At 49.1% G+C, this 26,050-nt stretch overlaps 2 protein-coding genes across 3 annotated transcripts in view; both read right to left on the bottom strand.

The window, feature by feature from the left end:
• The window catches only part of LOC118381699 (protein Shroom4-like), an 80,869-nt gene that overhangs the window by 21,614 nt on the left and 33,205 nt on the right, over nucleotides 1-26,050 (bottom strand). Inside the window, exons 3-5 of the mRNA XM_052497716.1 lie at nucleotides 25,148-25,212; nucleotides 21,807-25,051; nucleotides 9,783-9,856 (exon numbers count right to left, since the gene is read on the bottom strand). Coding sequence (XP_052353676.1) covers nucleotides 9,783-9,856; nucleotides 21,807-25,051; nucleotides 25,148-25,212 — 3,384 coding nt within the window. The remainder of the gene's footprint in view (nucleotides 1-9,782; nucleotides 9,857-21,806; nucleotides 25,052-25,147; nucleotides 25,213-26,050) is intronic.
• On the bottom strand, nucleotides 2,966-4,984 carry LOC127916206 (uncharacterized). 2 transcript variants are annotated; one of them, XM_052497734.1, is made up of 3 exons: nucleotides 4,161-4,984; nucleotides 3,594-3,755; nucleotides 2,966-3,513 (listed from the first exon to the last, which is right to left on the bottom strand). In XM_052497734.1, exons 1-3 carry the CDS (start codon nucleotides 4,810-4,812, stop codon nucleotides 3,101-3,103), a joined length of 1,227 nt encoding a protein of 408 aa, XP_052353694.1. In that variant the 5' UTR covers nucleotides 4,813-4,984; the 3' UTR covers nucleotides 2,966-3,100. The 2 variants fall into 2 exon arrangements, 1 of the variants encoding a protein (XP_052353694.1); XR_008093937.1 differs by lacking the exons at nucleotides 2,966-3,513; nucleotides 4,161-4,984 and adding an exon at nucleotides 3,918-4,113 and having other exon boundaries at nucleotides 3,568-3,755.

A 26,050-nucleotide genomic window follows, 5' to 3' on the forward strand; every position in this document is an offset into this window, starting at 1 on the left:
CTGACCAGGAGCTCTATAAGAAACTAAACTATTACTGACCAGGAGCTCTATAAGAAACTAAACTATTACTGACCAGGAGCTCTATAAGAAACTAAACTATTACTGACCAGGAGCTCAATAAGAAACTAAACTATTACTGACCAGGAGCTCAATAAGAAACTAAACTATTACTGACCATGAGCTCTATAGGAAACTAAACTATTACTGACCAGGAGCTCTATAAGAAACTAAACTATTACTGACCAGGAGCTCTATAAGAAACTAAACTATTACTGACCAGGAGCTCAATAAGAAACTAAACTATTACTGACCAGGAGCTCAATAAGAAACTAAACTATTACTGACCAGGAGCTCTATAGGAAACTAAACTATTACTGACCAGGAGCTCAATAAGAAACTAAACTATTACTGACCAGGAGCTCTATAGGAAACTAAACTATTACTGACCAGGAGCTCTATAAGAAACTAAACTATTACTGACCAGGAGCTCAATAAGAAACTAAACTATTACTGACCAGGAGCTCAATAAGAAACTAAACTATTACTGACCAGGAGCTCTATAGGAAACTAAACTATTACTGACCAGGAGCTCTATAAGAAACTAAACTATTACTGACCAGGAGCTCTATAAGAAACTAAACTATTACTGACCAGGAGCTCTATAGGAAACTAAACTATTACTGACCAGGAGCTCTATAGGAAACTAAACTATTACTGACCAGGAGCTCTATAGGAAACTAAACTATTACTGACCAGGAGCTCTATAAGAAACTAAACTATTACTGACCAGGAGCTCTATAGGAAACTAAACTATTACTGACCAGGAGCTCTATAGGAAACGAAACTATTACTGACCAGGAGCTCTATAAGACACTAAACTATTACTGACCAGGAGCTCTATAAGAAACTAAACTATTACTGACCAGGAGCTCTATAGGAAACTAAACTATTACTGACCAGGAGCTCTATAAGAAACTAAACTATTACTGACCAGGAGCTCTATAGGAAACTAAACTATTACTGACCAGGAGCTCTATAGGAAACTAAACTATTACTGACCAGGAGCTCTATAAGAAACTAAACTATTACTGACCAGGAGCTCTATAGGAAACTAAACTATTACTGACCAGGAGCTCTATAAGAAACTAAACTATTACTGACCAGGAGCTCTATAGGAAACTAAACTATTACTGACCAGGAGCTCTATAGGAAACTAAACTATTACTGACCAGGAGCTCTATAGGAAACTAAACTATTACTGACCAGGAGCTCTATAGGAAACTAAACTATTACTGACCAGGAGCTCTATAGGAAACTTCAGGCTCTCAAATTTTAAAATGCATGCAGACCTGATGGCATCCTAAATGAGATGCTCAAACTCACTAGCGCAAAATGTCAATTGGCTACATTAAAACTGTTCAATTTGATGAGTGTAGGTTATTTCCCTGACATCTGGAATCAAGGGCTCAATCCTTAAGAACACATTGGACCCTAACAATTCCAGAAGCATTTGTGTGAACAGTAACCTGGGGAAGGTTTTCTGTAGTATTATAAATGTAAGAGTTCTAAACTTCCTTAATAAGCACAATGTCTTGAGTAAAAGCCAAATAGGATTTATACCAAAACATCGCACGACTGATCATACACCCTAAACATGTCCACCAAAATAATACCAAAATGTACGCTTGCTTTATCGACTTCCAAAAAGCATTTGATTCTATTTGGCATACAGGACTGTTCTACAAGATTATTGAAAGTGGTGTAGGGGGTAAAACATATGACATAATTAACTCAATGTATACTGGCAATACGTGCAGCATGAAAATTGGCAAGAAAATAACAGAATTCTTTAACCAGGGGCGGGGCCTTCGCCAGGGTTGCAATCTGAGCCCTGCACTCTTCTTATTTACATCAACGAATTGGCCACTATTCTAGAAGAATCCTCAGCCCCTGGTGTTAGTCTCCACAATTCAGAGGTTAAATGGCCTGCCCTTCGCAGATGACCTATGCCTGCTGTTCACCACAGCACATGGCCTACAGCAGAGCCTGGACCTGCTAGGGCAGTACTACCAGACCTGGGCCCTGGCAGTAAACCCCAAAAAGACTAAAATAATGATTTTCCAGAGAAAATCCAGATCTCAGGGAATTAGACCAAAGTTATATTATACTGGACTGGACACACTAAAATTACTTCGGGTTTAAAATAAGCTCAACTGGACACCTTAATGATGCAGTGAATGAACTGAGAGAGAAAGCATGCAGGGCATTCTACGCCATTAAAAAACACATTCAAATTGAAATACCTAATCAAATGTGGCTAAAACGAATTGAATGTGTCATTGAACCAATTGTACTTTATGGCAGTGAGGTGTGGGGTCCACTTTATGGCAGTGAGGTGTGGGGTCCACTTTATGGCAGTGAGGTGTGGGGTCCACTTTATGGCAGTGAGGTGTGGGGTCCACTTTATGGCAGTGAGGTGTGGGGTCCACTTTATGGCAGTGAGGTGTGGGGTCCACTTTATGGCAGTGAGGTGTGGGGTCTACTTTATGGCAGTGAGGTGTGGGGTCCACTTGCAAAACAAGGTTTCACCCAATGGGACAAACACCCCATTGAAAACCTGAATGCAGAGTTCTGTAAGATTCTCCTACATGTCCAGAGGAAAACTACAAACAATGTATGCAGGGCAGAATTAGGCCAATATCCACTATTAATAAAAACTCATAAAAGAGTGATTCCATTTTGGAAACATCTAAAATACAGTGACCCCCTCTCATATCACTACCAAGCCCTGCTATACCAAGAGCACAAGCACAAAGCAGTGCTATCTGGCCCTAAATCGACAGTACACCGTAGCTAACTATTTGACCATGGTTACTGATCAAAACCTTAGAAAAACCTTGACAAAGTACAGGCTCAGTGAGCACAGCCTTGCCATTGAGAAGGGTAGACACAAGAAAACCTGGCTCCCTGTAGAGGAAAGGCTGTGCAACCACTGTACAACAGCAGAACCTGAGACAGAGCTGCATTTCCTGACAAAACGTCAAAAATATAAAACAATTAGAGTGTCATTTCCTCAAATTTGAAAACCTTATTCAAGGTTTCAAAGACCTCTCTGATGGGAACAGGCTACCCGTCCTGTTGGGGGAGGACGCAGAGAGCTGTGGGTTGACAGCGCACTACGTTGAAGACCTCTCTGATGAGAGTAGGCTGCCCGTCCTGTTGGGGGAGGACGCAGAGAGCTGTGGGTTGACAGCGCACTACATTGAAGACCTCTCTGATGAGAGTAGGCTGCCCGTCCTGTTGGGGGAGGACGCAGAGAGCTGTGGGTTGACAGCGCACTACATTGAAGACCTCTCTGATGAGAGTAGGCTGCCCGTCCTGTTGGGGGAGGACGCAGAGAGCTGTGGGTTGACAGCGCACTACATTGAAGACCTCTCTGATGAGAGTAGGCTGCCCGTCCTGTTGGGGGAGGACGCAGAGAGCTGTGGGTTGACAGCGCACTACATTGAAGACCTCTCTGATGAGAGTAGGCTGCCCGTCCTGTTGGGGAGGACGCAGAGAGCTGTGGGTTGACAGCGCACTACATTGAAGACCTCTCTGATGAGAGTAGGCTGCCCGTCCTGTTGGGGGAGGACGCAGAGAGCTGTGGGTTGACAGCGCACTACATTGAAGACCTCTCTGATGAGAGTAGGCTGCCCGTCCTGTTGGGGGAGGACGCAGAGAGCTGTGGGTTGACAGCGCACTACATTGAAGACCTCTCTGATGGGAACAGGCTACCCGTCCTGTTGGGGGAGGACGCAGAGAGCTGTGGGTTGACAGCGCACTACGTTGAAGACCTCTCTGATGGGAACAGGCTACCCGTCCTGTTGGGGGAGGACGCAGAGAGCTGTGGGTTGACAGCGCACTACATTGAAGACCTCTCTGATGAGAGTAGGCTGCCCGTCCTGTTGGGGGAGGACGCAGAGAGCTGTGGGTTGACAGCGCACTACGTTGAAGACCTCTCTGATGAGAGTAGGCTGCCCGTCCTGTTGGGGGAGGACGCAGAGAGCTGTGGGTTGACAGCGCACTACATTGAAGACCTCTCTGATGAGAGTAGGCTACCCGTCCTGTTGGGGGAGGACGCAGAGAGCTGTGGGTTGACAGCGCACTACATTGAAGACCTCTCTGATGAGAGTAGGCTGCCCGTCCTGTTGGGGGAGGACGCAGAGAGCTGTGGGTTGACAGCGCACTACATTGAAGACATCTCTGATGAGAGTAGGCTACCCGTCCTGTTGGGGGAGGACGCAGAGAGCTGTGGGTTGACAGCGCACTACATTGAAGACCTCTCTGATGAGAGTAGGCTGCCCGTCCTGTTGGGGGAGGACGCAGAGAGCTGTGGGTTGACAGCGCACTACATTGAAGACCTCTCTGATGAGAGTAGGCTGCCCGTCCTGTTGGGGGAGGACGCAGAGAGCTGTGGGTTGACAGCGCACTACATTGAAGACCTCTCTGATGAGAGTAGGCTGCCCGTCCTGTTGGGGGAGGACGCAGAGAGCTGTGGGTTGACAGCGCACTACATTGAAGACCTCTCTGATGAGAGTAGGCTGCCCGTCCTGTTGGGGGAGGACGCAGAGAGCTGTGGGTTGACAGCGCACTACATTGAAGACCTCTCTGATGAGAGTAGGCTACCCGTCCTGTTGGGGGAGGACGCAGAGAGCTGTGGGTTGACAGCACACTACATTGCTGTCTGCCATTAGATGAGGGACAGTGTCCTCTATGGGGGAGGACGCAGAGAGCTGTGGGTTGACAGCACACTACATTGCTGTCTGCCATTAGATGAGGGACAGTGTCCTCTATGGGGGAGGACGCAGAGAGCTGTGGGTTGACAGCACACTACATTGCTGTCTGCCATTAGATGAGGGACAGTGTCCTCTATGGGGGAGGACGCAGAGAGCTGTGGGTTGACAGCACACTACATTGCTGTCTGCCATTAGATGAGGGACAGTGTCCTCTATGGGGAGGACGCAGAGAGCTGTGGGTTGACAGCACACTACATTGCTACCTGCCATTAGATGAGGGACAGTGTCCTCTATGGGGAGGACGCAGAGAGCTGTGGGTTGACAGCACACTACATTGCTGTCTGCCATTAGATGAGGACAGTGTCCTCTATGGGGGAGGACGCAGAGAGCTGTGGGTTGACAGCACACTACATTGCTGTCTGCCATTAGATGAGGGACAGTGTCCTCTATGGGGAGGACGCAGAGAGCTGTGGGTTGACAGCACACTACATTGCTGTCTGCCATTAGATGAGGACAGTGTCCTCTATGGGGGAGGACGCAGAGAGCTGTGGGTTGACAGCACACTACATTGCTGTCTGCCATTAGATGAGGGACAGTGTCCTCTATGGGGGAGGACGCAGAGAGCTGTGGGTTGACAGCACACTACATTGCTGTCTGCCATTAGATGAGGGACAGTGTCCTCTATGGGGAGGACGCAGAGAGCTGTGGGTTGACAGCACACTACATTGCTGTCTGCCATTAGATGAGGGACAGTGTCCTCTATGGGGGAGGACGCAGAGAGCTGTGGGTTGACAGCACACTACATTGCTGTCTGCCATTAGATGAGGGACAGTGTCCTCTATGGGGGAGGACACAGAGAGCTGTGGGTTGACAGCGCACTACATTGCTGTCTGCCATTAGATGAGGGACAGTGTCCTCTATGGGGGAGGACGCAGAGAGCTGTGGGTTGACAGCGCACTACATTGCTGTCTGCCATAAGATGAGGGACAGTGTCCTCTATGGGGGAGGACGCAGAGAGCTGTGGGTTGACAGCACACTACATTGCTGTCTGCCATTAGATGAGGGACAGTGTCCTCTATGGGGGAGGACGCAGAGAGCTGTGGGTTGACAGCGCACTACATTGCTGTCTGCCATTAGATGAGGGACAGTGTCCTCTATGGGGGAGGACGCAGAGAGCTGTGGGTTGACAGCGCACTACATTGCTGTCTCCCATTAGATGAGGGACAGTGTCCTCTATGGGGGAGGACGCAGAGAGCTGTGGGTTGACAGCACACTACATTGCTGCCTGCCATTAGATGAGGGACAGTGTCCTCTATGGGGGAGGACGCAGAGAGCTGTGGGTTGACAGCGCACTACATTGCTGTCTGCCATTAGATGAGGGACAGTGTCCTCTATGGGGGAGGACGCAGAGAGCTGTGGGTTGACAGCGCACTACATTGCTGTCTGCCATAAGATGAGGGACAGTGTCCTCTATGGGGAGGACGCAGAGAGCTGTGGGTTGACAGCACACTACATTGCTGTCTGCCATTAGATGAGGGACAGTGTCCTCTATGGGGGAGGACGCAGAGAGCTGTGGGTTGACAGCACACTACATTGCTGTCTGCCATTAGATGAGGGACAGTGTCCTCTATGGGGGAGGACGCAGAGAGCTGTGGGTTGACAGCGCACTACATTGCTGTCTGCCATTAGATGAGGGACAGTGTCCTCTATGGGGGAGGACGCAGAGAGCTGTGGGTTGACAGCACACTACATTGCTGCCTGCCATTAGATGAGGGACAGTGTCCTCTATGGGGGAGGACGCAGAGAGCTGTGGGTTGACAGCACACTACATTGCTGTCTGCCATTAGATGAGGGACAGTGTCCTCTATGGGGGAGGACACAGAGAGCTGTGGGTTGACAGCGCACTACATTGCTGTCTGCCATTAGATGAGGGACAGTGTCCTCTATGGGGGAGGACGCAGAGAGCTGTGGGTTGACAGCGCACTACATTGCTATCTGCCATTAGATGAGGGACAGTGTCCTCTATGGGGGAGGACGCAGAGAGCTGTGGGTTGACAGCACACTACATTGCTGCCTGCCATTAGATGAGGGACAGTGTCCTCTATGGGGGAGGACGCAGAGAGCTGTGGGTTGACAGCACACTACATTGCTGTCTGCCATTAGATGAGGGACAGTGTCCTCTATGGGGGAGGACACAGAGAGCTGTGGGTTGACAGCACACTACATTGCTGTCTGCCACTAGATGAGGGACAGTGTCCTCTATGGGGGAGGACGCAGAGAGCTGTGGGTTGACAGCACACTACATTGCTGTCTGCCATTAGATGAGGACAGTGTCCTCTATGGGGAGGACGCAGAGAGCTGTGGGTTGACAGCACACTACATTGCTGTCTGCCATTAGATGAGGGACAGTGTCCTCTATGGGGGAGGACGCAGAGAGCTGTGGGTTGACAGCACACTACATTGCTGTCTGCCATTAGATGAGGGACAGTGTCCTCTATGGGGAGGACGCAGAGAGCTGTGGGTTGACAGCACACTACATTGCTGTCTGCCATTAGATGAGGGACAGTGTCCTCTATGGGGAGGACGCAGAGAGCTGTGGGTTGACAGCGCACTACATTGCTGTCTGCCATTAGATGAGGGACAGTGTCCTCTATGGGGGAGGACGCAGAGAGCTGTGGGTTGACAGCGCACTACATTGCTGTCTGCCATTAGATGAGGGACAGTGTCCTCTATGGGGGAGGACACAGAGAGCTGTGGGTTGACAGCGCACTACATTGCTGTCTGCCATTAGATGAGGGACAGTGTCCTCTATGGGGTAGGACGCAGAGAGCTGTGGGTTGACAGCGCACTACATTGCTGTCTGCCATAAGATGAGGGACAGTGTCCTCTATGGGGGAGGACGCAGAGAGCTGTGGGTTGACAGCGCACTACATTGCTGTCTGCCATTAGATGAGGGACAGTGTCCTCTATGGGGGAGGACGCAGAGAGCTGTGGGTTGACAGCACACTACATTGCTGCCTGCCATTAGATGAGGGACAGTGTCCTCTATGGGGGAGGACGCAGAGAGCTGTGGGTTGACAGCACACTACATTGCTGTCTGCCATTAGATGAGGGACAGTGTCCTCTATGGGGGAGGACACAGAGAGCTGTGGGTTGACAGCACACTACATTGCTGTCTGCCATTAGATGAGGGACAGTGTCCTCTATGGGGGAGGACGCAGAGAGCTGTGGGTTGACAGCGCACTACATTGCTATCTGCCATTAGATGAGGGACAGTGTCCTCTATGGGGGAGGACGCAGAGAGCTGTGGGTTGACAGCACACTACATTGCTGCCTGCCATTAGATGAGGGACAGTGTCCTCTATGGGGGAGGACGCAGAGAGCTGTGGGTTGACAGCACACTACATTGCTGTCTGCCATTAGATGAGGGACAGTGTCCTCTATGGGGAGGACACAGAGAGCTGTGGGTTGACAGCACACTACATTGCTGTCTGCCATTAGATGAGGGACAGTGTCCTCTATGGGGAGGACGCAGAGAGCTGTGGGTTGACAGCACACTACATTGCTGTCTGCCATTAGATGAGGGACAGTGTCCTCTATGGGGGAGGACACAGAGAGCTGTGGGTTGACAGCACACTACATTGCTACCTGCCATTAGATGAGGGACAGTGTCCTCTATGGGGGAGGACGCAGAGAGCTGTGGGTTGACAGCACACTACATTGCTGTCTGCCATTAGATGAGGGACAGTGTCCTCTATGGGGGAGGACGCAGAGAGCTGTGGGTTGACAGCACACTACATTGCTGTCTACCATTAGATGAGGGACAGTGTCCTCTATGGGGGAGGACGCAGAGAGCTGTGGGTTGACAGCACACTGCTGTCTGCCATTAGATGAGGGACAGTGTCCTCTATGGGGGAGGACACAGAGAGCTGTGGGTTGACAGCACACTACATTGCTGTCTGCCATTAGATGAGGGACAGTGTCCTCTATGGGGGAGGACGCAGAGAGCTGTGGGTTGACAGCACACTACATTGCTGTCTGCCATTAGATGAGGGACAGTGTCCTCTATGGGGGAGGACGCAGAGAGCTGTGGGTTGACAGCACACTACATTGCTGTCTGCCATTAGATGAGGGACAGTGTCCTCTATGGGGGAGGACGCAGAGAGCTGTGGGTTGACAGCACACTACATTGCTGTCTGCCATAAGATGAGGGACAGTGTCCTCTATGGGGGAGGACGCAGAGAGCTGTGGGTTGACAGCACACTACATTGCTGTCTGCCATTAGATGAGGGACAGTGTCCTCTATGGGGGAGGACGCAGAGAGCTGTGGGTTGACAGCACACTACATTGCTGTCTGCCATTAGATGAGGGACAGTGTCCTCTATGGGGGAGGACACAGAGAGCTGTGGGTTGACAGCGCACTACATTGCTGTCTGCCATAAGATGAGGGACAGTGTCCTCTATGGGGGAGGACGCAGAGAGCTGTGGGTTGACAGCACACTACATTGCTGTCTGCCATTAGATGAGGGACAGTGTCCTCTATGGGGGAGGACGCAGAGAGCTGTGGGTTGACAGCACACTACATTGCTGTCTGCCATAAGATGAGGGACAGTGTCCTCTATGGGGGAGGACGCAGAGAGCTGTGGGTTGACAGCACACTACATTGCTGTCTGCCATAAGATGAGGGACAGTGTCCTCTATGCTTATTGTTATTGTTCAATGTTTGGTTATTTTGACCCCTGGTTATTGTTGCTACTGTTGTCCCGTTGATAATATCGATTATTATGATTAATTATGTTAATATTGTAAATCTCCAAAGTAAGCTTTGGCAATATGTATATTGTTACGTCATGCTAATAAATCAAATTAAGAGAGAAAGAGAGAGACAGAAAGAGAGAGAAAGAGAGAAACAGAAAGAGACAGAGAGAGAGTGAGAGCGAGACAGAGAAGAGAGACAGAGAGGAGAAACAGAGAGAGAGAGCTGACAGGCAGGAAGTGTCATACCTCTCGGTCAGGCTGAACTTCCTGTTGATTTGTGTTTGTTCCCGCGGTAACGGCTGGGATGGGACAGGATACTCCTGTGGAACACATTCATTCACACTCATTAAGTACTTTGAAAAGCTCTAAACGTGATGATTAGAAGTCTACTTTAAGGTTTGACACAATAGAACACATCTAAAACAAAGCAGGGGAGGAGGTCTATGGCCAAAAGAGCAGCTATTTCATCCAGACTATAGAGGAGAGCAGCTATTTCACCCAGACTATAGAAGAGGAGAGCAGCTATTTCATCCAGACTATAGAAGAGGAGAGCAGCTATTTCATCCAGACTATAGAGGAGAGCAGCTATTTCACCCAGACTATAGAAGAGGAGAGCAGCTATTTCATCCAGACTATAGAGGAGAGCAGCTATTTCACCCAGACTATAGAAGAGGAGAGCAGCTATTTCATCCAGACTATAGAGGAGAGCAGCTATTTCACCCAGACTATAGAAGAGGAGAGCAGCTATTTCATCCAGACTATAGAGGAGAGCAGCTATTTCACCCAGACTATAGAAGAGGAGAGCAGCTATTTCATCCAGACTATAGAGGAGGAGAGCAGCTATTTCATCCAGACTACAGAGGAGAGCAGCTATTTCATCCAGACTATAGAGGAGGAGAGCAGCTATTTCATCCAGACTAGAGAAGAGGAGAGCAGCTATTTCATCCAGACTATAGAGGAGGAGAGCAGCTATTTCATCCAGACTACAGAGGAGAGCAGCTATTTCATCCAGACTATAGAGGAGAGCAGCTATTTCACCCAGACTATAGAAGAGGAGAGCAGCTATTTCATCCAGACTATAGAGGAGGAGAGCAGCTATTTCATCCAGACTACAGAGGAGAGCAGCTATTTCATCCAGACTATAGAGGAGAGCAGCTATTTCATCCAGACTACAGAGGAGGAGAGCAGCTATTTTATCCAGACTATAGAGGAGGAGAGCAGCTATTTCATCCAGACTACAGAGGAGAGCAGCTATTTCACCCAGACTACAGAGGAGAGCAGCTATTTCACCAAGACTACAGAGGAGAGCAGCTATTTCATCCAGACTATAGAGGAGAGCAGCTATTTTATCCAGACTATAGAGGAGAGCAGCTATTTCATCCAGACTACAGAGGAGAGCAGCTATTTCATCCAGACTACAGAGGAGAGCAGCTATTTCATCCAGACTATAGAGGAGAGCAGCTATTTCATCCAGACTACAGAGGAGAGCAGCTATTTCATCCAGACTACAGAGGAGAGCAGCTATTTCATCCAGACTATAGAGGAGAGCAGCTATTTCATCCAGACTATAGAGGAGGAGAGCAGCTATTTCATCCAGACTATAGAGGAGAGCAGCTATTTCATCCAGACTACAGAGGAGAGCAGCTATTTCATCCAGACTATAGAGGAGAGCAGCTATTTCATCCAGACTACAGAGGAGGAGAGCAGCTATTTTATCCAGACTATAGAGGAGGAGAGCAGCTATTTCATCCAGACTATAGAGGAGAGCAGCTATTTCATCCAGACTATAGAGGAGAGCAGCTATTTCATCCAGAATACAGAGGAGAGCAGCTATTTCACCCAGACTACAGAGGAGAGCAGCTATTTCACCAAGACTACAGAGGAGAGCAGCTATTTCATCCAGACTATAGAGGAGAGCAGCTATTTTATCCAGACTATAGAGGAGAGCAGCTATTTCATCCAGACTACAGAGGAGAGCAGCTATTTCATCCAGACTACAGAGGAGAGCAGCTATTTCATCCAGACTATAGAGGAGAGCAGCTATTTCATCCAGACTACAGAGGAGAGCAGCTATTTCATCCAGACTACAGAGGAGAGCAGCTATTTCATCCAGACTATAGAGGAGAGCAGCTATTTCATCCAGACTATAGAGGAGGAGAGCAGCTATTTCATCCAGACTATAGAGGAGAGCAGCTATTTCATCCAGACTACAGAGGAGAGCAGCTATTTCATCCAGACTACAGAGGAGAGCAACTATTTCATCCAGACTACAGAGGAGAGCAGCTATTTCATCCAGACTACAGAGGAGAGCAGCTATTTCATCCAGACTACAGAGGAGAGCAGCCAATTCATCCAGACTAAAGAGGAGAGCAACTATTTCATCCAGACTATAGAGGAGGAGAGCAACTATTTCATCCAGACTACAGAGGAGAGCAGCTATTTCATCCAGACTACAGAGGAGGAGAGCAGCTATTTCATCCAGACTATGGAGGAGGAGAGCAGCTATTTCATCCAGATTAAAGAAGAGGAGAGCAGCTATTTCATCCAGACTACAGAGGAGGAGAGCAGCTATTTCATCCAGACTACAGAGGAGGAGAGCAGCTATTTCACCCAGACTATAGAGGAGGAGAGCAGCTATTTCATCCAGACTAAAGAAGAGGAGAGCAGCTATTTCATCCAGACTACAGAGGAGGAGAGCAGCTATTTCATCCAGACTACAGAGGAGGTGAGCAGCTATTTCACCCAGACTATAGAGGAGGAGAGCAGCTATTTCATCCAGACTAAAGAAGAGGAGAGCAGCTATTTCATCCAGACTATAGAGGAGGAGAGCAGCTATTTCATCCAGACTACAGAGAGCAGCTATTTCATCCAGACTACAGAGGAGAGCAGCTATTTCATCCAGACTAAAGACGAGGGGAGCAGCAATTTCATCCAGACTATAGAAGAGGAGAGCAGCTATTTCATCCAGACTATAGAGGAGAGCAGCTATTTCATCCAGACTAAAGAGGAGAGCAGCTATTTCATCCAGACTACAGAAGAGAGCAGCTATTTCATCCAGACTGTAGAGGAGGAGAGCAACTATTTCATCCAGACTACAGAGGAGGAGAGCAGCTATTTCATCCAGACTAGAGAAGAGGAGAGCAGCTATTTCATCCAGACTATAGAGGAGGAGAGCAGCTATTTCATCCAGACTAGAGAGGAGGAGAGCAGCTATTTCATCCAGACTATAGAGGAGGAGAGCAGCTATTTCACCCAGACTATAGAGGAGAGCAGCTATTTCATCCAGACTATAGAGGAGGAGAGCAGCTATTTCATCCAGACTATAGAGGAGGAGAGCAGCTATTTCATCCAGACTATAGAGGAGGAGAGCAGCTATTTCATCCAGACTATAGAGGAGGAGAGCAGCTATTTCATCCAGACTATAGAGGAGGAGAGCAGCTATTTCATCCAGACTATAGAGGAGGAGAGCAGCTATTTCATCCAGACTATAGAGGAGGAGAGCAGCTATTTCATCCAGACTATAGAGGAGAGCAGCTATTTCATCCAGACTATGGAGGAGGAGAGCAGCTATTTCATCCAGACTATAGAGGAGAGCAGCTATTTCATCCAGACTATAGAGGAGGAGAGCAGCTATTTCATCCAGACTATAGAGGAGAGCAGCTATTTCATCCAGACTATAGAGGAGGAGAGCAGCTATTTCACCCAGACTATAGAAGAGGAGAGCAGCTATTTCATCCAGACTATAGAGGAGAGCAGCTATTTCATCCAGACTATAGAGGAGGAGAGCAGCTATTTCATCCAGACTATAGAGGAGGAGAGCAGCTATTTCATCCAGACTAGAGAGGAGGAGAGCAGCTATTTCATCCAGACTATAGAGGAGGAGAGCAGCTATTTCACCCAGACTATAGAAGAGGAGAGCAGCTATTTCATCCAGACTACAGAGGAGGAGAGCAGCTATTTCATCCAGACTAGAGAGGAGGAGAGCAGCTATTTCATCCAGACTATAGAGGAGGAGAGCAGCTATTTCATCCAGACTAGAGAGGAGGAGAGCAGCTATTTCATCCAGACTATAGAGGAGGAGAGCAGCTATTTCACCCAGACTATAGAGGAGAGCAGCTATTTCATCCAGACTATAGAGGAGGAGAGCAGCTATTTCATCCAGACTATAGAGGAGGAGAGCAGCTATGTCATCCAGACTATAGAGGAGGAGAGCAGCTCTTTCACCCAGACTATAGAGGAGAGCAGCTATTTCTGTCATGTTTTGTCTTATATTGTCTTGTCATTATGCTTTCCCTTCTGTTCGTTTCCCCCTGCTGGTCTTATTAGGTTCGTTCCCTTTTTCTCTCTCCTTCCCTCTCTCTCCTCTCTCTATCGTTCCGTTCCTGCTCCCAGCTGTTCCCCATTCTCCTACTCACTCATTTAGTCTTTGCACACCTGTTCCCTATCTTGTCCTCTGATTAGAGTCCCTATTTCTCCCCTTGTTTTCCGTTTCTGTCCTGTCGGATCCTTGTATGATGTTCGCTGTGCTGTGTCTTTGTCTCGCCCTGTCGTGTCTTGTCTCCTTCAGATGCTGCGTGTGAGCAGGTGTCTGAGTCTGCTACGGTCGGTGCCTTCCCGAGGCAACCTACAGTTAATGGTCGAGTCTCCAGTCTGTCCTCGTCACTACGAGTGGATTTAAGTTTTTTATGTTTTGTTTTCTGCTCTGATTGTCCAGGAGTATTGCTTTTATCCTTTACTGGAATAAAGACTCTGTTTTCGCCAAGTCGCTTTTGGGTCCTCATTCACCTGCATAACAGAAGGATCCGACCAAGAATGGACCCAGCGACTACGGATTCTCGTAACACTGCCGTCGAGATCCAGGGAGCCATGCTCGGCAGACACGAGCAGGAATTGTCTGCTGCTCGTCATGCCGTTGAGACCCTGGCCGCTCAGGTTTCCGACCTCTCTGGACAGTTCCAGAGTCTTCGTCTCGTGCCACCTGCTACTTCCTGGTCTGCCGAGTCTCCGGAACCTAGGGTTAATAACCCACCTTGTTACTCCGGGCAGCCCACTGAGTGCCGCTCTTTTCTCACCCAGTGTGATATTGTGTTCTCTCTCCAACCCAACACATACTCAAGAGAGAGCTCGGGTTGCTTACGTCATATCACTCCTTACTGGCCGGGCTCGAGAGTGGGGCACAGCTATCTGGGAGGCAAGGGCTGATTGTTCTAACAATTACCTGAACTTTAAAGAGGAGATGATACGGGTTTTTGATCGTTCAGTTTTTGGTAGGGAGGCTTCTAGGGCCCTGGCTTCCCTATGTCAAGGTGATCGATCCATAACGGATTACTCTATAGAGTTTCGCACTCTTGCTGCCTCTAGTGACTGGAACGAGCCGGCGCTGCTCGCTCGTTTTCTGGAGGGACTCCACGCAGAGATTAAGGATGAGATTCTCTCCCGGGAGGTTCCTTCCAGTGTGGACTCTTTGATTGCACTCGCCATCCGCATAGAACGACGGGTAGATCTTCGTCACCGAGCTCGTGGAAGAGAGCGCGCGTTAACGGTGTTTCCCCTCTCCGCATCGCAACCATCTCCTCCCTCCGGCTCAGAGACTGAGCCCATGCAGCTGGGAGGTATTCGCATTTCGACTAAGGAGAGGGAACGGAGGATCACCAACCGCCTGTGCCTCTATTGCGGACTTGCTGGACATTTTGTCAATTCATGTCCAGTAAAAGCCAGAGCTCATCAGTAAGCGGAGCGCTACTGGTGAGCGCTACTACTCAGGTCTCTCCATCAAGATCCTGTACTACTATGTCGGTCCATCTACGCTGGACCGGTTCGGGTGCTACATGCAGTGCCTTGATAGACTCTGGGGCTGAGGGTTGTTTTATGGACGAAGCATGGGCTCGGAAACATGACATTCCTCTCAGACAGTTAGGGAAGCCTACGCCCATGTTCGCCTTAGATGGTAGTCATCTCCCCAGTATCAGATATGAGACACTACCTTTAACCCTCACAGTATCTGGTAACCACAGTGAGACTATTTCCTTTTTGATTTTTCGTTCACCTTTTACACCTGTTGTTTTGGGTCATCCCTGGCTAGTATGTCATAATCCTTCTATTAATTGGTCTAGTAATTCTATCCTATCCTGGAACGTTTCTTGTCATGTGAAGTGTTTAATGTCTGCTATCCCTCCTGTTTCTTCTGTCCCCTCTTCTCAGGAGGAACCTGGTGATTTGACAGGAGTGCCGGAGGAATATCATGATCTGCGCACGGTCTTCAGTCGGTCCAGAGCCAACTCCCTTCCTCCTCACCGGTCGTATGATTGTAGTATTGATCTCCTTCCGGGGACCACTCCTCCTCGGGGTAGACTATACTCTCTGTCGGCTCCCGAACGTAAGGCTCTCGAGGATTATTTGTCTGTGTCTCTTGACGCCGGCACCGTAGTGCCTTCTTCCTCTCCCTGCCGGGGCGGGGTTTTTTTTTTGTTAAGAAGAAGGACGGTACTCTGCGCCCCTGCGTGGATTATCGAGGGCTGAATGACATAACGGTTAACAATCGTTATCCGAGCGTGAGAGTGTCACCCCTTCTCTATTGGCGCTGTGATTTTGTCGCCTGTCAATCTGGAGATGTCACTTTATTGTAACAATCCTATAATACATAGCACAGTCCGAATCTGGAAGCAAATTAAAGTCCACTTTGAGCTCAGACCAATGTCATTCATGCTCCCTGTCGCCAGGAATCCCTCCTTTGCCCCTTCTAACCTTGATAACACCTTTGAGCGATGGGGAGAGTTGGGGATAAGCACCATAGGGGATTTATACATAGAAGGGACCTTTGCTTCCTTTGAGCTGCTGAGGGAAACTTATAATCTTCCCAGAAGTAATTTTTTCAGATACCTACAAATTAGAGACTACGTTAGAAAACACCTCCCAACATTTGGGAATGCTAAACCTTCCATGTTTGACGGATGCATAAAAATATGCCCCACCTCAGATAAACTGATATCGCGTCTATATGATGCTTTTCAATCTGTTAGCACACCTTCTACTGATGCCATCAAGGCAAAATGGGAGGAAGAACTAGGGACTGACATCTCAGTGGCAGACTGGGAAGAGAGCTTGGAGTATATCCACACATGCTCCATTAATTCCAGACATCGTCTCATACAATTCAAGGTATTACACAGATTACACTATTCCAAAACTAAACTGCATAGGATATTTCCTGATACATCCCCTACATGTGATAAATGTCAGGCTACGCAGGGTACACTACTCCACTGCTTTGCCCTATGCTCTAGCTTGCATGGTTATTGGTGTGGAATTTTTAGGATCCTCTCTGAAGTTTTGGAGACTTCAATAGATCCAGACCCGCTTCTGATAATTCTGGGAGTATCTGAGTCCCTAAACAGATTAACCAACCCCCAAAAACAACTAATCTCGTATGGTCTCATCGCGGCAAAAAAACTAATCTTGTTGTTTTGGAAAAGGAGGGAAGCGCCCTCCACCAAATTATGGCTCAGTGAATTGGCAAACACTGTACACTTAGAAAGAATTAGATATATTCTGAACAATAAATTATCAACATTTGATAAAATCTGGCAGCCTTTCCTCTCCTACTTGGACGAGTAGGCGCTGTGAATTTGTACTTATTAACGCACTCGCAATGGTAAAATTTTAATCTACCTTTGGGCAGCGTGTGCTGGCCCTACCACCCGAGCAGTTGGGAGGGGGACAGGGGGGATAGGGGGACATCTTCCCTCTTTCTTTCTACGTGTCCTTGTTTTGTATGTCGTGTTCTGTATTATTTGTTCTGCACCCAGAACTCTGGGTCTTGTTGTTCCTGTATGCTCTTTTATGTTTAGATAAGAAGTGTATACCTGTCATGTATACCTATACACCATTCTTGTGTGTGTTTAATAAAAATATTTGAAACAACAATCGTTATCCGCTTCCCTTATGTCATCAGCCTTCGAGATTCTGCAGGGAGCCAGGTTCTTTACTAAGTTGGACCTTCGTAACGCTTACCATCTCGTGCGCATCAGAGAGGGGGACGAGTGGAAAACGGCGTTTAACACTCCGTTAGGGCATTTTGAGTACCGGGTTCTGCCGTTTGGTCTCGCTAATGCTCCAGCTGTTTTTCAGGCATTAGTTAATGATGTACTGAGAGACATGCTGAACATCTTTGTTTTTGTCTACCTTGACGATATCCTGATTTTTTCACCGTCACTCGAGATTCATGTTCAGCACGTTCGACGTGTACTCCAGCGCCTTTTAGAGAATTGTCTCTACGTGAAGGCTGAGAAGTGCGCCTTTCATGTCTCCTCCGTCACTTTTCTCGGTTCTGTTATTTCCGCTGAAGGCATTCAGATGGATCCCGCTAAGGTCCAGGCTGTCAGTGATTGGCCCGTTCCAAGGTCACGTGTCGAGTTGCAGCGCTTTCTAGGTTTCGCTAATTTCTATCGGCGTTTCATTCGTAATTTCGGTCAAGTTGCTGCCCCTCTCACAGCTCTTACTTCTGTCAAGACGTGCTTTAAGTGGTCGGTTCCGCCCAGGGAGCTTTTGATCTCCTCAAGAAACGTTTTACGTCCGCTCCTATCCTCGTTACTCCTGACGTCACTAAACAATTCATTGTCGAGGTTGACGCTTCAGAGGTGGGCGTGGGAGCCATTCTATCCCAGCGCTTCCAGTCTGACGATAAGGTTCATCCTTGCGCTTATTTTTCTCATCGCCTGTCGCCATCGGAACGCAACTATGATGTGGGTAACCGCGAACTGCTCGCCATCCGCTTAGCCCTAGGCGAATGGCGACAGTGGTTGGAGGGGCGACCGTTCCTTTTGTCGTTTGGACTGACCATAAGAACCTTGAGTACATCCGTTCTGCCAAACGACTTAATGCACGTCAAGCTCGTTGGGCGTTGTTTTTCGCTCGTTTCGAGTTTGTGATTTCTTATCGCCGGGTAATAAGAACACCAAGCCTGATGCCTTATCCCGTCTCTTTAGTTCTTCTGTGGCTTCTACTGATCCCGAGGGGATTCTTCCTTATGGGCGTGTTGTCGGGTTGACAGTCTGGGGAATTGAGAGACAGGTTAAGCAAGCACTCACTCACACTGCGTCGCCGCGCGCTTGTCCTAGTAACCTTCTTTTCGTTCCTGTTTCTACTCGTCTGGCTGTTCTTCAGTGGGCTCACTCTGCCAAGTTAGCTGGTCATCCCGGCGTTCGAGGTACTCTTGCTTCTATTCGCCAGCGCTTTTGGTGGCCTACTCAGGAGCGTGACACGCGCCGTTTCGTGGCTGCTTGTTCGGACTGCGCGCAGACTAAGTCAGGTAACTCTCCTCCTGCCGGTCGTCTCAGACCGCTTCCCATTCCTTCTCGACCATGGTCTCACATCGCCTTAGACTTCATTACCGGTCTGCCTTTGTCTGCGGGGAAGACTGTGATTCTTACGGTTGTCGATAGATTCTCTAAGGCGGCACATTTCATTCCCCTCGCTAAGCTTCCTTCCGCTAAGGAGACGGCACAAATCATCATCGAGAATGTGTTCAGAATTCATGGCCTCCCGTTAGACGCCGTTTCAGACAGAGGTCCGCAATTCACGTCACAGTTTGAGGGAGTTCTGTCGTTTGATTGGTGCGTCCGTCAGTCTCTCTTCCGGGTTTCATCCCCAGTCTAACGGTCAAGCAGAAAGGGCCAATCAGACGATTGGTCGCATACTACGCAGCCTTTCTTTTAGAAACCCTGCGTCTTGGGCAGAACAGCTCCCCTGGGCAGAATACGCTCACAACTCGCTTCCTTCGTCTGCTACCGGGTTATCTCCGTTTCAGAGTAGTCTGGGTTACCAGCCTCCTCTGTTCTCGTCCCAGCTTGCCGAGTCCAGCGTTCCCTCCGCTCAGGCGTTTGTCCAACGTTGTGAGCGCACCTGGAGGAGGGTGAGGTCTGCACTTTGCCGTTACAGGGCACAGACTGTGAGAGCCGCCAATAAACGTAGGATTAAGAGTCCTAGGTATTGTTGCGGCCAGAGAGTGTGGCTTTCCACTCGTAACCTTCCCCTTACGACAGCTTCTCGTAAGTTGACTCCGCGGTTCATTGGTCCGTTCCGTGTCTCCCAGGTCGTCAATCCTGTCGCTGTGCGACTGCTTCTTCCGCGACATCTTCGTCGCGTCCATCCTGTCTTCCATGTCTCCTGTGTCAAGCCCTTTCTTCGCACCCCCGTTCGTCTTCCCTCCCCCCGTCCTTGTCGGCGCACCTATTTACAAGGTACGTAGGATCATGGACATGCGTTCTCGGGGACGGGGTCACCAATACTTAGTGGATTGGGAGGGTTACGGTCCTGAGGAGAGGAGTTGGGTTCCATCTCGGGACGTGCTGGACCGTTCGCTGATTGATGATTTCCTCCGTTGCCGCCAGGATTCCTCCTCGAGTGCGCCAGGAGCGCTCGGTGAGTGGGGGTACTGTCATGTTTTGTCTTATATTGTCTTGTCATTATGCTTTCCCTTCTGTTCGTTTCCCCTGCTGGTCTTATTAGGTTCGTTCCCTTTTTCTCTCTCCTTCCCTCTCTCTCCTCTCTCTATCGTTCCGTTCCTGCTCCCAGCTGTTCCCCATTCTCCTACTCACTCATTTAGTCTTTGCACACCTGTTCCCTATCTTGTCCTCTGATTAGAGTCCCTATTTCTCCCCTTGTTTTCCGTTTCTGTCCTGTCGGATCCTTGTATGATGTTCGCTGTGCTGTGTCTTTGTCTCGCCCTGTCGTGTCTTGTCTCCTTCAGATGCTGCGTGTGAGCAGGTGTCTGAGTCTGCTACGGTCGGTGCCTTCCCGAGGCAACCTACAGTTAATGGTCGAGTCTCCAGTCTGTCCTCGTCACTACGAGTGGATTTAAGTTTTTTATGTTTTGTTTTCTGCTCTGATTGTCCAGGAGTATTGCTTTTATCCTTTACTGGAATAAAGACTCTGTTTTCGCCAAGTCGTTTTTGGGTCCTCATTCACCTGCATAACAATTTCATCCAGACTATAGAGGAGGAGAGCAGCTATTTCATCCAGACTATGGAGGAGGAGAGCAGCTATTTCATCCAGACTATAGAGGAGGAGAGCAGCTATTTCATCCAGACTATAGGAGGAGAGCAGCTATTTCATCCAGACTATGGAGGAGGAGAGCAGCTATTTCATCCAGACTATGGAGGAGGAGAGCAGCTATTTCATCCAGACTATAGAGGAGGAGAGCAGCTATTTCATCCAGACTATAGAGGAGGAGAGCAGCTATTTCATCCAGACTATAGAGGAGGAGAGCAGCTATTTCATCCAGACTATAGAGGAGGAGAGCAGCTATTTCATCCAGACTATAGAGGAGAGCAGCTATTTCATCCAGACTATAGAGGAGGAGAGCAGCTATTTCATCCAGACTATAGAGGAGGAGAGCAGCTATTTCATCCAGACTATGGAGGAGGAGAGCAGCTATTTCATCCAGACTATAGAGGAGAGCAGCTATTTCATCCAGACTATAGAGGAGGAGAGCAGCTATTTCATCCAGACTATAGAGGAGGAGAGCAGCTATTTCACCCAGACTATAGAAGAGGAGAGCAGCTATTTCATCCAGACTATAGAGGAGGAGAGCAGCTATTTCATCCAGACTATAGAGGAGGAGAGCAGCTATTTCATTCAGACTATAGAGGAGAGCAGCTATTTCATCCAGACTATAGAGGAGGAGAGCAGCTATGTCATCCAGACTATAGAGGAGGAGAGCAGCTCTTTCACCCAGACTATAGAAGAGGAGAGCAGCTATTTCATCCAGACTATGGAGGAGAGCAGCTATTTCATCCAGACTATAGAGGAGGAGAGCAGCTATTTCATCCAGACTATAGAGGAGAGCAGCTATTTCATCCAGACTACAGAGGAGAGCAGCTATTTCATCCAGACTATAGAGGAGGAGAGCAGCTATTTCATCCAGACTATAGAGGAGGAGAGCAGATATTTCATCCAGACTATAGAGGAGAAGATATGTTATAAAGGGTTTCTTAACATCTGCTGAAAAACTCAATTTGGGGGACAGATTAATAATGAATAATAAAAGGCTTGTAGATTCAGTTCCCATCTCAAAGACTGGAATCAGTTGATAAAATAAATTAAAAAAACAGTGTGTGTGTGTCTTTATATCCTCATGTATCACCCAAGGCTAAGCAATCTACAACACATTACATCCTCATTCACATCTGGATCCATTTAATAGTGTTGGGCATCTTCAAAAACTGTAGAAGATACTGTTCTATGTTCTCTATAACAGTAGCCTATACTTGCCTCTGTTGGTGTGTAGCCATAGGGTAGGTACCCCTGATGTGGAGCCTGGTTGTCCTGGAGGAGAGGGGTTTTGACAGGTTGGAAGGCTGAATGAGGGGCCTCTATCTGGGCTTGGAGATGGGGGCAGGAGTGGGGCTGGTTCTTCTGGTATGCCTGGGGCTGAGTCCGAGTGTTGTAGAGGTCGAGAGCTGTACTGAGTGACTCTCTCTCCCTCTCTCCTTGTCTCTCTATCTCCCTCTCACATTCCCTCGCCAGCTCAATCTCCTTCTCTCGTTCTCTCTCCCTCTCTCTCAGTCTAGCCTTCTCTTCGCATAGTCTCTGCTCCTCTCTCTCCCGCTCTCTCTCCCTTTCAAGCGCCATCTCCCTCTCTCTTGCTCTGTCCTCCCTTTTCTTCGCTCTTTCCCACTCCCTCTCCTTTTCTCTCTCCCTCTCCTTTTCTCTCTCCCTCTCCTTCTCCCTCTCCTTTTCTCTCTCCCTCTCCTTTTCTCTCTCCCTCTCCTTCTCTCTCTCCTTCTCTCTCTCCCTCTCTTTCGCTCTCTCCCCCTCCTTTTCTCTCTCCCCCTCCTTTTCTCTCTCCCCCTCCTTGTCTCTATCCCTGTTACTGCAAATCAATTGTCTCCGGGTCTCCATGGTTGTAATCGATAGGGGACTTTCCTTCTGGATTCCCCCCTGGTACGAGTACCTCCGCTGGGCTTTTCCCTGTCCGTAGCCCCCTCCCTGATTGTCCAGCGTGGATGGATGAGGCTGCCTCCCGTGTCTATCTGGCCTCTGTCTTCGACTCGTCAGGCCTGGCAGATTCCACACAGACATACTCCTACTGGTCTCCTCAAAGAACTTACAACGATCCGCGAAAGGAAGAACATCACACTCCTCCGTACGAGAAGAACGAGTGATGGTGGAGGAAGAGGAGGAGGTTGCTCTTCCTCGTCCTGATAACCCCAGGGCCTCTGTAACCCTCTCGCCCTGACGGTCAGTGTCCATTTCCAGTTGATAATTGTGTTCGGGCGTCCACCTCCATTGGCGAGCCATACCAGCTGGATCTTGCTCCTCCACCACCTGGGTTCCCACATCGCAGCTGGGCATGGCTGGAACCAACCTCTGGGTGGTCCTGGATGGGTCTGACGCTTGGTCTTGGTCCTCTGGTGGTTCAGGATCTTCATCCCTGGGAGGTTGCAGAGCTGAAACTGGGGTTGGGGACAGCTGGTGGAGCTGGGGTGTGGAAGTAGAGGCCAGTAGACTTCCAGGGGCTGGAGCTGATCGGCTGTCATCAGACGAGGTGTACCTGCCTTGGGAGCACCTTTCCTGGGAGCACCTTTCCTGGGAGCACCTTTCCTTGAGATCGTCAGCCTCTTCCCTCTGGAGGTCCTCCAGGTCAGGACCCTCTTCTTCCTCGACCGTCTCCCCGCCGTAGAGCAACCCTCCTGGGCCTTTGCTCTTCGACAGCTGAGCTTTCTTGCGCTGGATCTCATTTCGGAGGTTCGTGGCGAAGCGTTCGCTGCGGCGGCGTGACCGGGACGAACGGTGACTCCTGGGTTTCTTCATCAGCACCTCTCCATCATCATCATCCTCTCTTTCTCCTCTTATTTCTTCTCTTCCTCCTCCTCTCAGATTCTCCTCAAGTAGGCTATCCACACTTGCTGCAGCACTGAGAGGCCCAAAGTCTGTCTTCCGTACCCGCTCAGAGCTCACTCCTCCCTGGTTACAGCCTCCAGAAGGCTTCTCTGACCCTGGTACACTCAATGACCTAGCCCAGGGGTGTTGGAGCTGGATGGGAGAGAGGAGAGTAGCAGCAGCCCCCCCTACCACCAACCCCATCTCCCCTGCCTCTCTAACCCCATCGATGTCCACCGATCCTGGGGAAGAGCAGCGACTCCCTCCTCCTCCAACACCCTCTCCCCATTTCCCCTGGTTCTGCTGGAGTTGGACAGGGGCGTTGTTACTCCCTAGATCCTCAGATAGGTTCTCTCTGGTGGGGTGAAAGGGGGAATGAGACCACTGGGAGCTGGAGGGGGAGGCGGAGCTACGGTCTGAAGGGTCTGAGGGGTCGCTGGAGAACTCTAGGAGACGTAGCTGGGACAAGAGTTTCTCAGGGGCGCTGTGTCTGTAGAGACCTAATGAGGAGTGCTTGTTCTGGGGGAGGAGGTGGCTGGGCTCCCCTAAGGGTTCTGGATCTATGGAGGTGTCAGGAGGGCCGGAGCTTGAGATGGGAGAAGTGGAGCTTATCTCTGGGGCAGGGAGGAGGGGGGAAAGGGGGTCTGGGTGGCTATTCTGGATCACTGAGTTGCTGTCCTTACGGGAACTTTTTTTCTTGGAGATAAGGGTGTAGTACTGCTCTAATGAATCACCTTTGAAATTCCCAACCCTGTTTCCATTTCTGTTTCCCTCAGTCTTTGATGTCTCACTAGTAGCAGGATAGCTGTTGTTGCTCAGAACGCCCGGAATGTTCAGAAGATCGTCGCCATCGTCTTCGGCATGGCAATGAGAGAGGCTGGGAATTCCGACGGGGTCAGGGATGCATCGTTGTACTTTGACATCTGTGACCCCGGAGCAACCCCGGGTGGCCCTGAAACTGTCCTTCCTGGTCGGTGGCTGGGGGGGACTCGAAACCTCCCTTTCCCCTTCTCCTCCACCCATCTCCCCTCCTCCCTTCCTCCTCTCGTCCTCATAACAGTATGAAGATGGTCTCTCCTTCGCTTCTGGCCGCCTCACTCTGGGTCTGGTCAGCGACCCAGACTTTAGTAAGGCAGAGGTCCTGGTCTCATCTTGGGGCTCGCCTGACTCCCTCCCAAGGGACGGTGCATCGCCGCAGGCATACCCCTGGCTGGTGGGCCCCCCTGGCCCCAGGCTCTGGAGGATATTGTCCATGGAACAGGCTTCACCAGGCCTCAGTGAGACAGTATAGTCAGACGTATTAGAACTAGCTGAAAAAGAACTATAGGCAGAGTCTCTCTTGTTGTTGAAGATGACAGGGTCGACAGGGGAATTCTGGGAATCGTAGTCTCTCTTGTTGTTGAAGATGACAGGGTCCACTGGGGAATTCTGAGAATCGTAGTCTCTCTTGTTGTTAAAGATGGCAGGGTCCACTATGGAATTCTGGGAATTGTAGTCTCTCTTGTTGTTGAAGATGCCGGGGTCAACAGGGGAATTGTAGTCCCTCTTGTTGTTGAAGATGGCAGGGTCCACTGGTGAATTCTGGGAATCGTAGTACACTTGGCTGCTAGGAGGCTCCAGGCTCTCCATGCTACCTAAAACAAGAATCATAATGTAAATCCGATGTTAAACATTATCCTCTATTATTGTAAACGCATGTGTGGTGAGATTGTGTTCAAATCAAATCAAACCTAAAGAACTGCTGTGGTCTGTGGAGTAGTGTCTGGAGAGCTGATTCCACTGGATAGACAGATCACTGTGGAGAGGGACGGGGAGAGAGAGGTGGGGAGAGAGAGGTGGAGAGAGGGGGAGAGGGAGCAAGGGAGGGGAGGGGAGGGGTAGAGAGGGAGGAATGTTACCCTCTAAACCTGGTCTCTTTGAAATAGAATCCTAGTTGCACTAAATCTTCCAGTGAGTTTTATCTGCCTTACTGTATTCCACACATGGTTAATCTGCCTTACTGTATTCCACACATGGTTAATCTGCCTTACTGTATTCCACACATGGTTAATCTGCCTTACTGTATTCCACACATGGTTAATCTGTTTTACTGTATTCCACACATGGTTAATCTGCCTTACTGTATTCCACACATGGTTAATCTGCCTTACTGTATTCCACACATGGTTAATCTGCCTTACTGTATTCCACACATGGTTAATCTGCCTTACTGTATTCCACACATGGTTGGTCTGCCTTACTGTATTCCACACATGGTTAATCTGCCTTACTGTATTCCACACATGGTTGGTCTGCCTTACTGTATTCCACACATGGTTAATCTGCCTTACTGTATTCCACACATGGTTAATCTGACTTACTGTATTCCACACATGGTTAATCTGCCTTACTGTATTCCACACATGGTTGGTCTGCCTTACTGTATTCCAGACATGGTTAATCTGCCTTACTGTATTCCACACATGGTTAATCTGCCTTACTGTATTCCACACATGGTTAATCTGCCTTACTGTATTCCACACATGGTTGGTCTGCCTTACTGTATTCCACACATGGTTGGTCTGCCTTACTGTATTCCACACATGGTTAATCTGCCTTACTGTATTCCACACATGGTTAATCTACTGTATTCC

Source organism: Oncorhynchus keta, chromosome 35 (genome assembly GCF_023373465.1).
Source record: "Oncorhynchus keta strain PuntledgeMale-10-30-2019 chromosome 35, Oket_V2, whole genome shotgun sequence".
Lineage (NCBI taxonomy): Eukaryota > Metazoa > Chordata > Actinopteri > Salmoniformes > Salmonidae > Oncorhynchus > Oncorhynchus keta.

Excerpts from the sequence above, each read along its gene's own strand:
- LOC127916206 (XM_052497734.1), bottom strand. The coding sequence starts at position 4,812 with ATGGCAGACAGCAATGTAGTGTGCTGTCAACCCACAGCTCTCTGCGTC. Across the intron at positions 3,756-4,160 it reads AGCCTACTCTCATCAGAGAG|GTCTTCAATGTAGTGCGCTG; the intron begins GTCTTCAATGTA and ends CCCATCAGAGAG. Across the intron at positions 3,514-3,593 it reads AGCCTACTCTCATCAGAGAG|GTCTTCAATGTAGTGCGCTG; the intron begins GTCTTCAATGTA and ends CTCATCAGAGAG.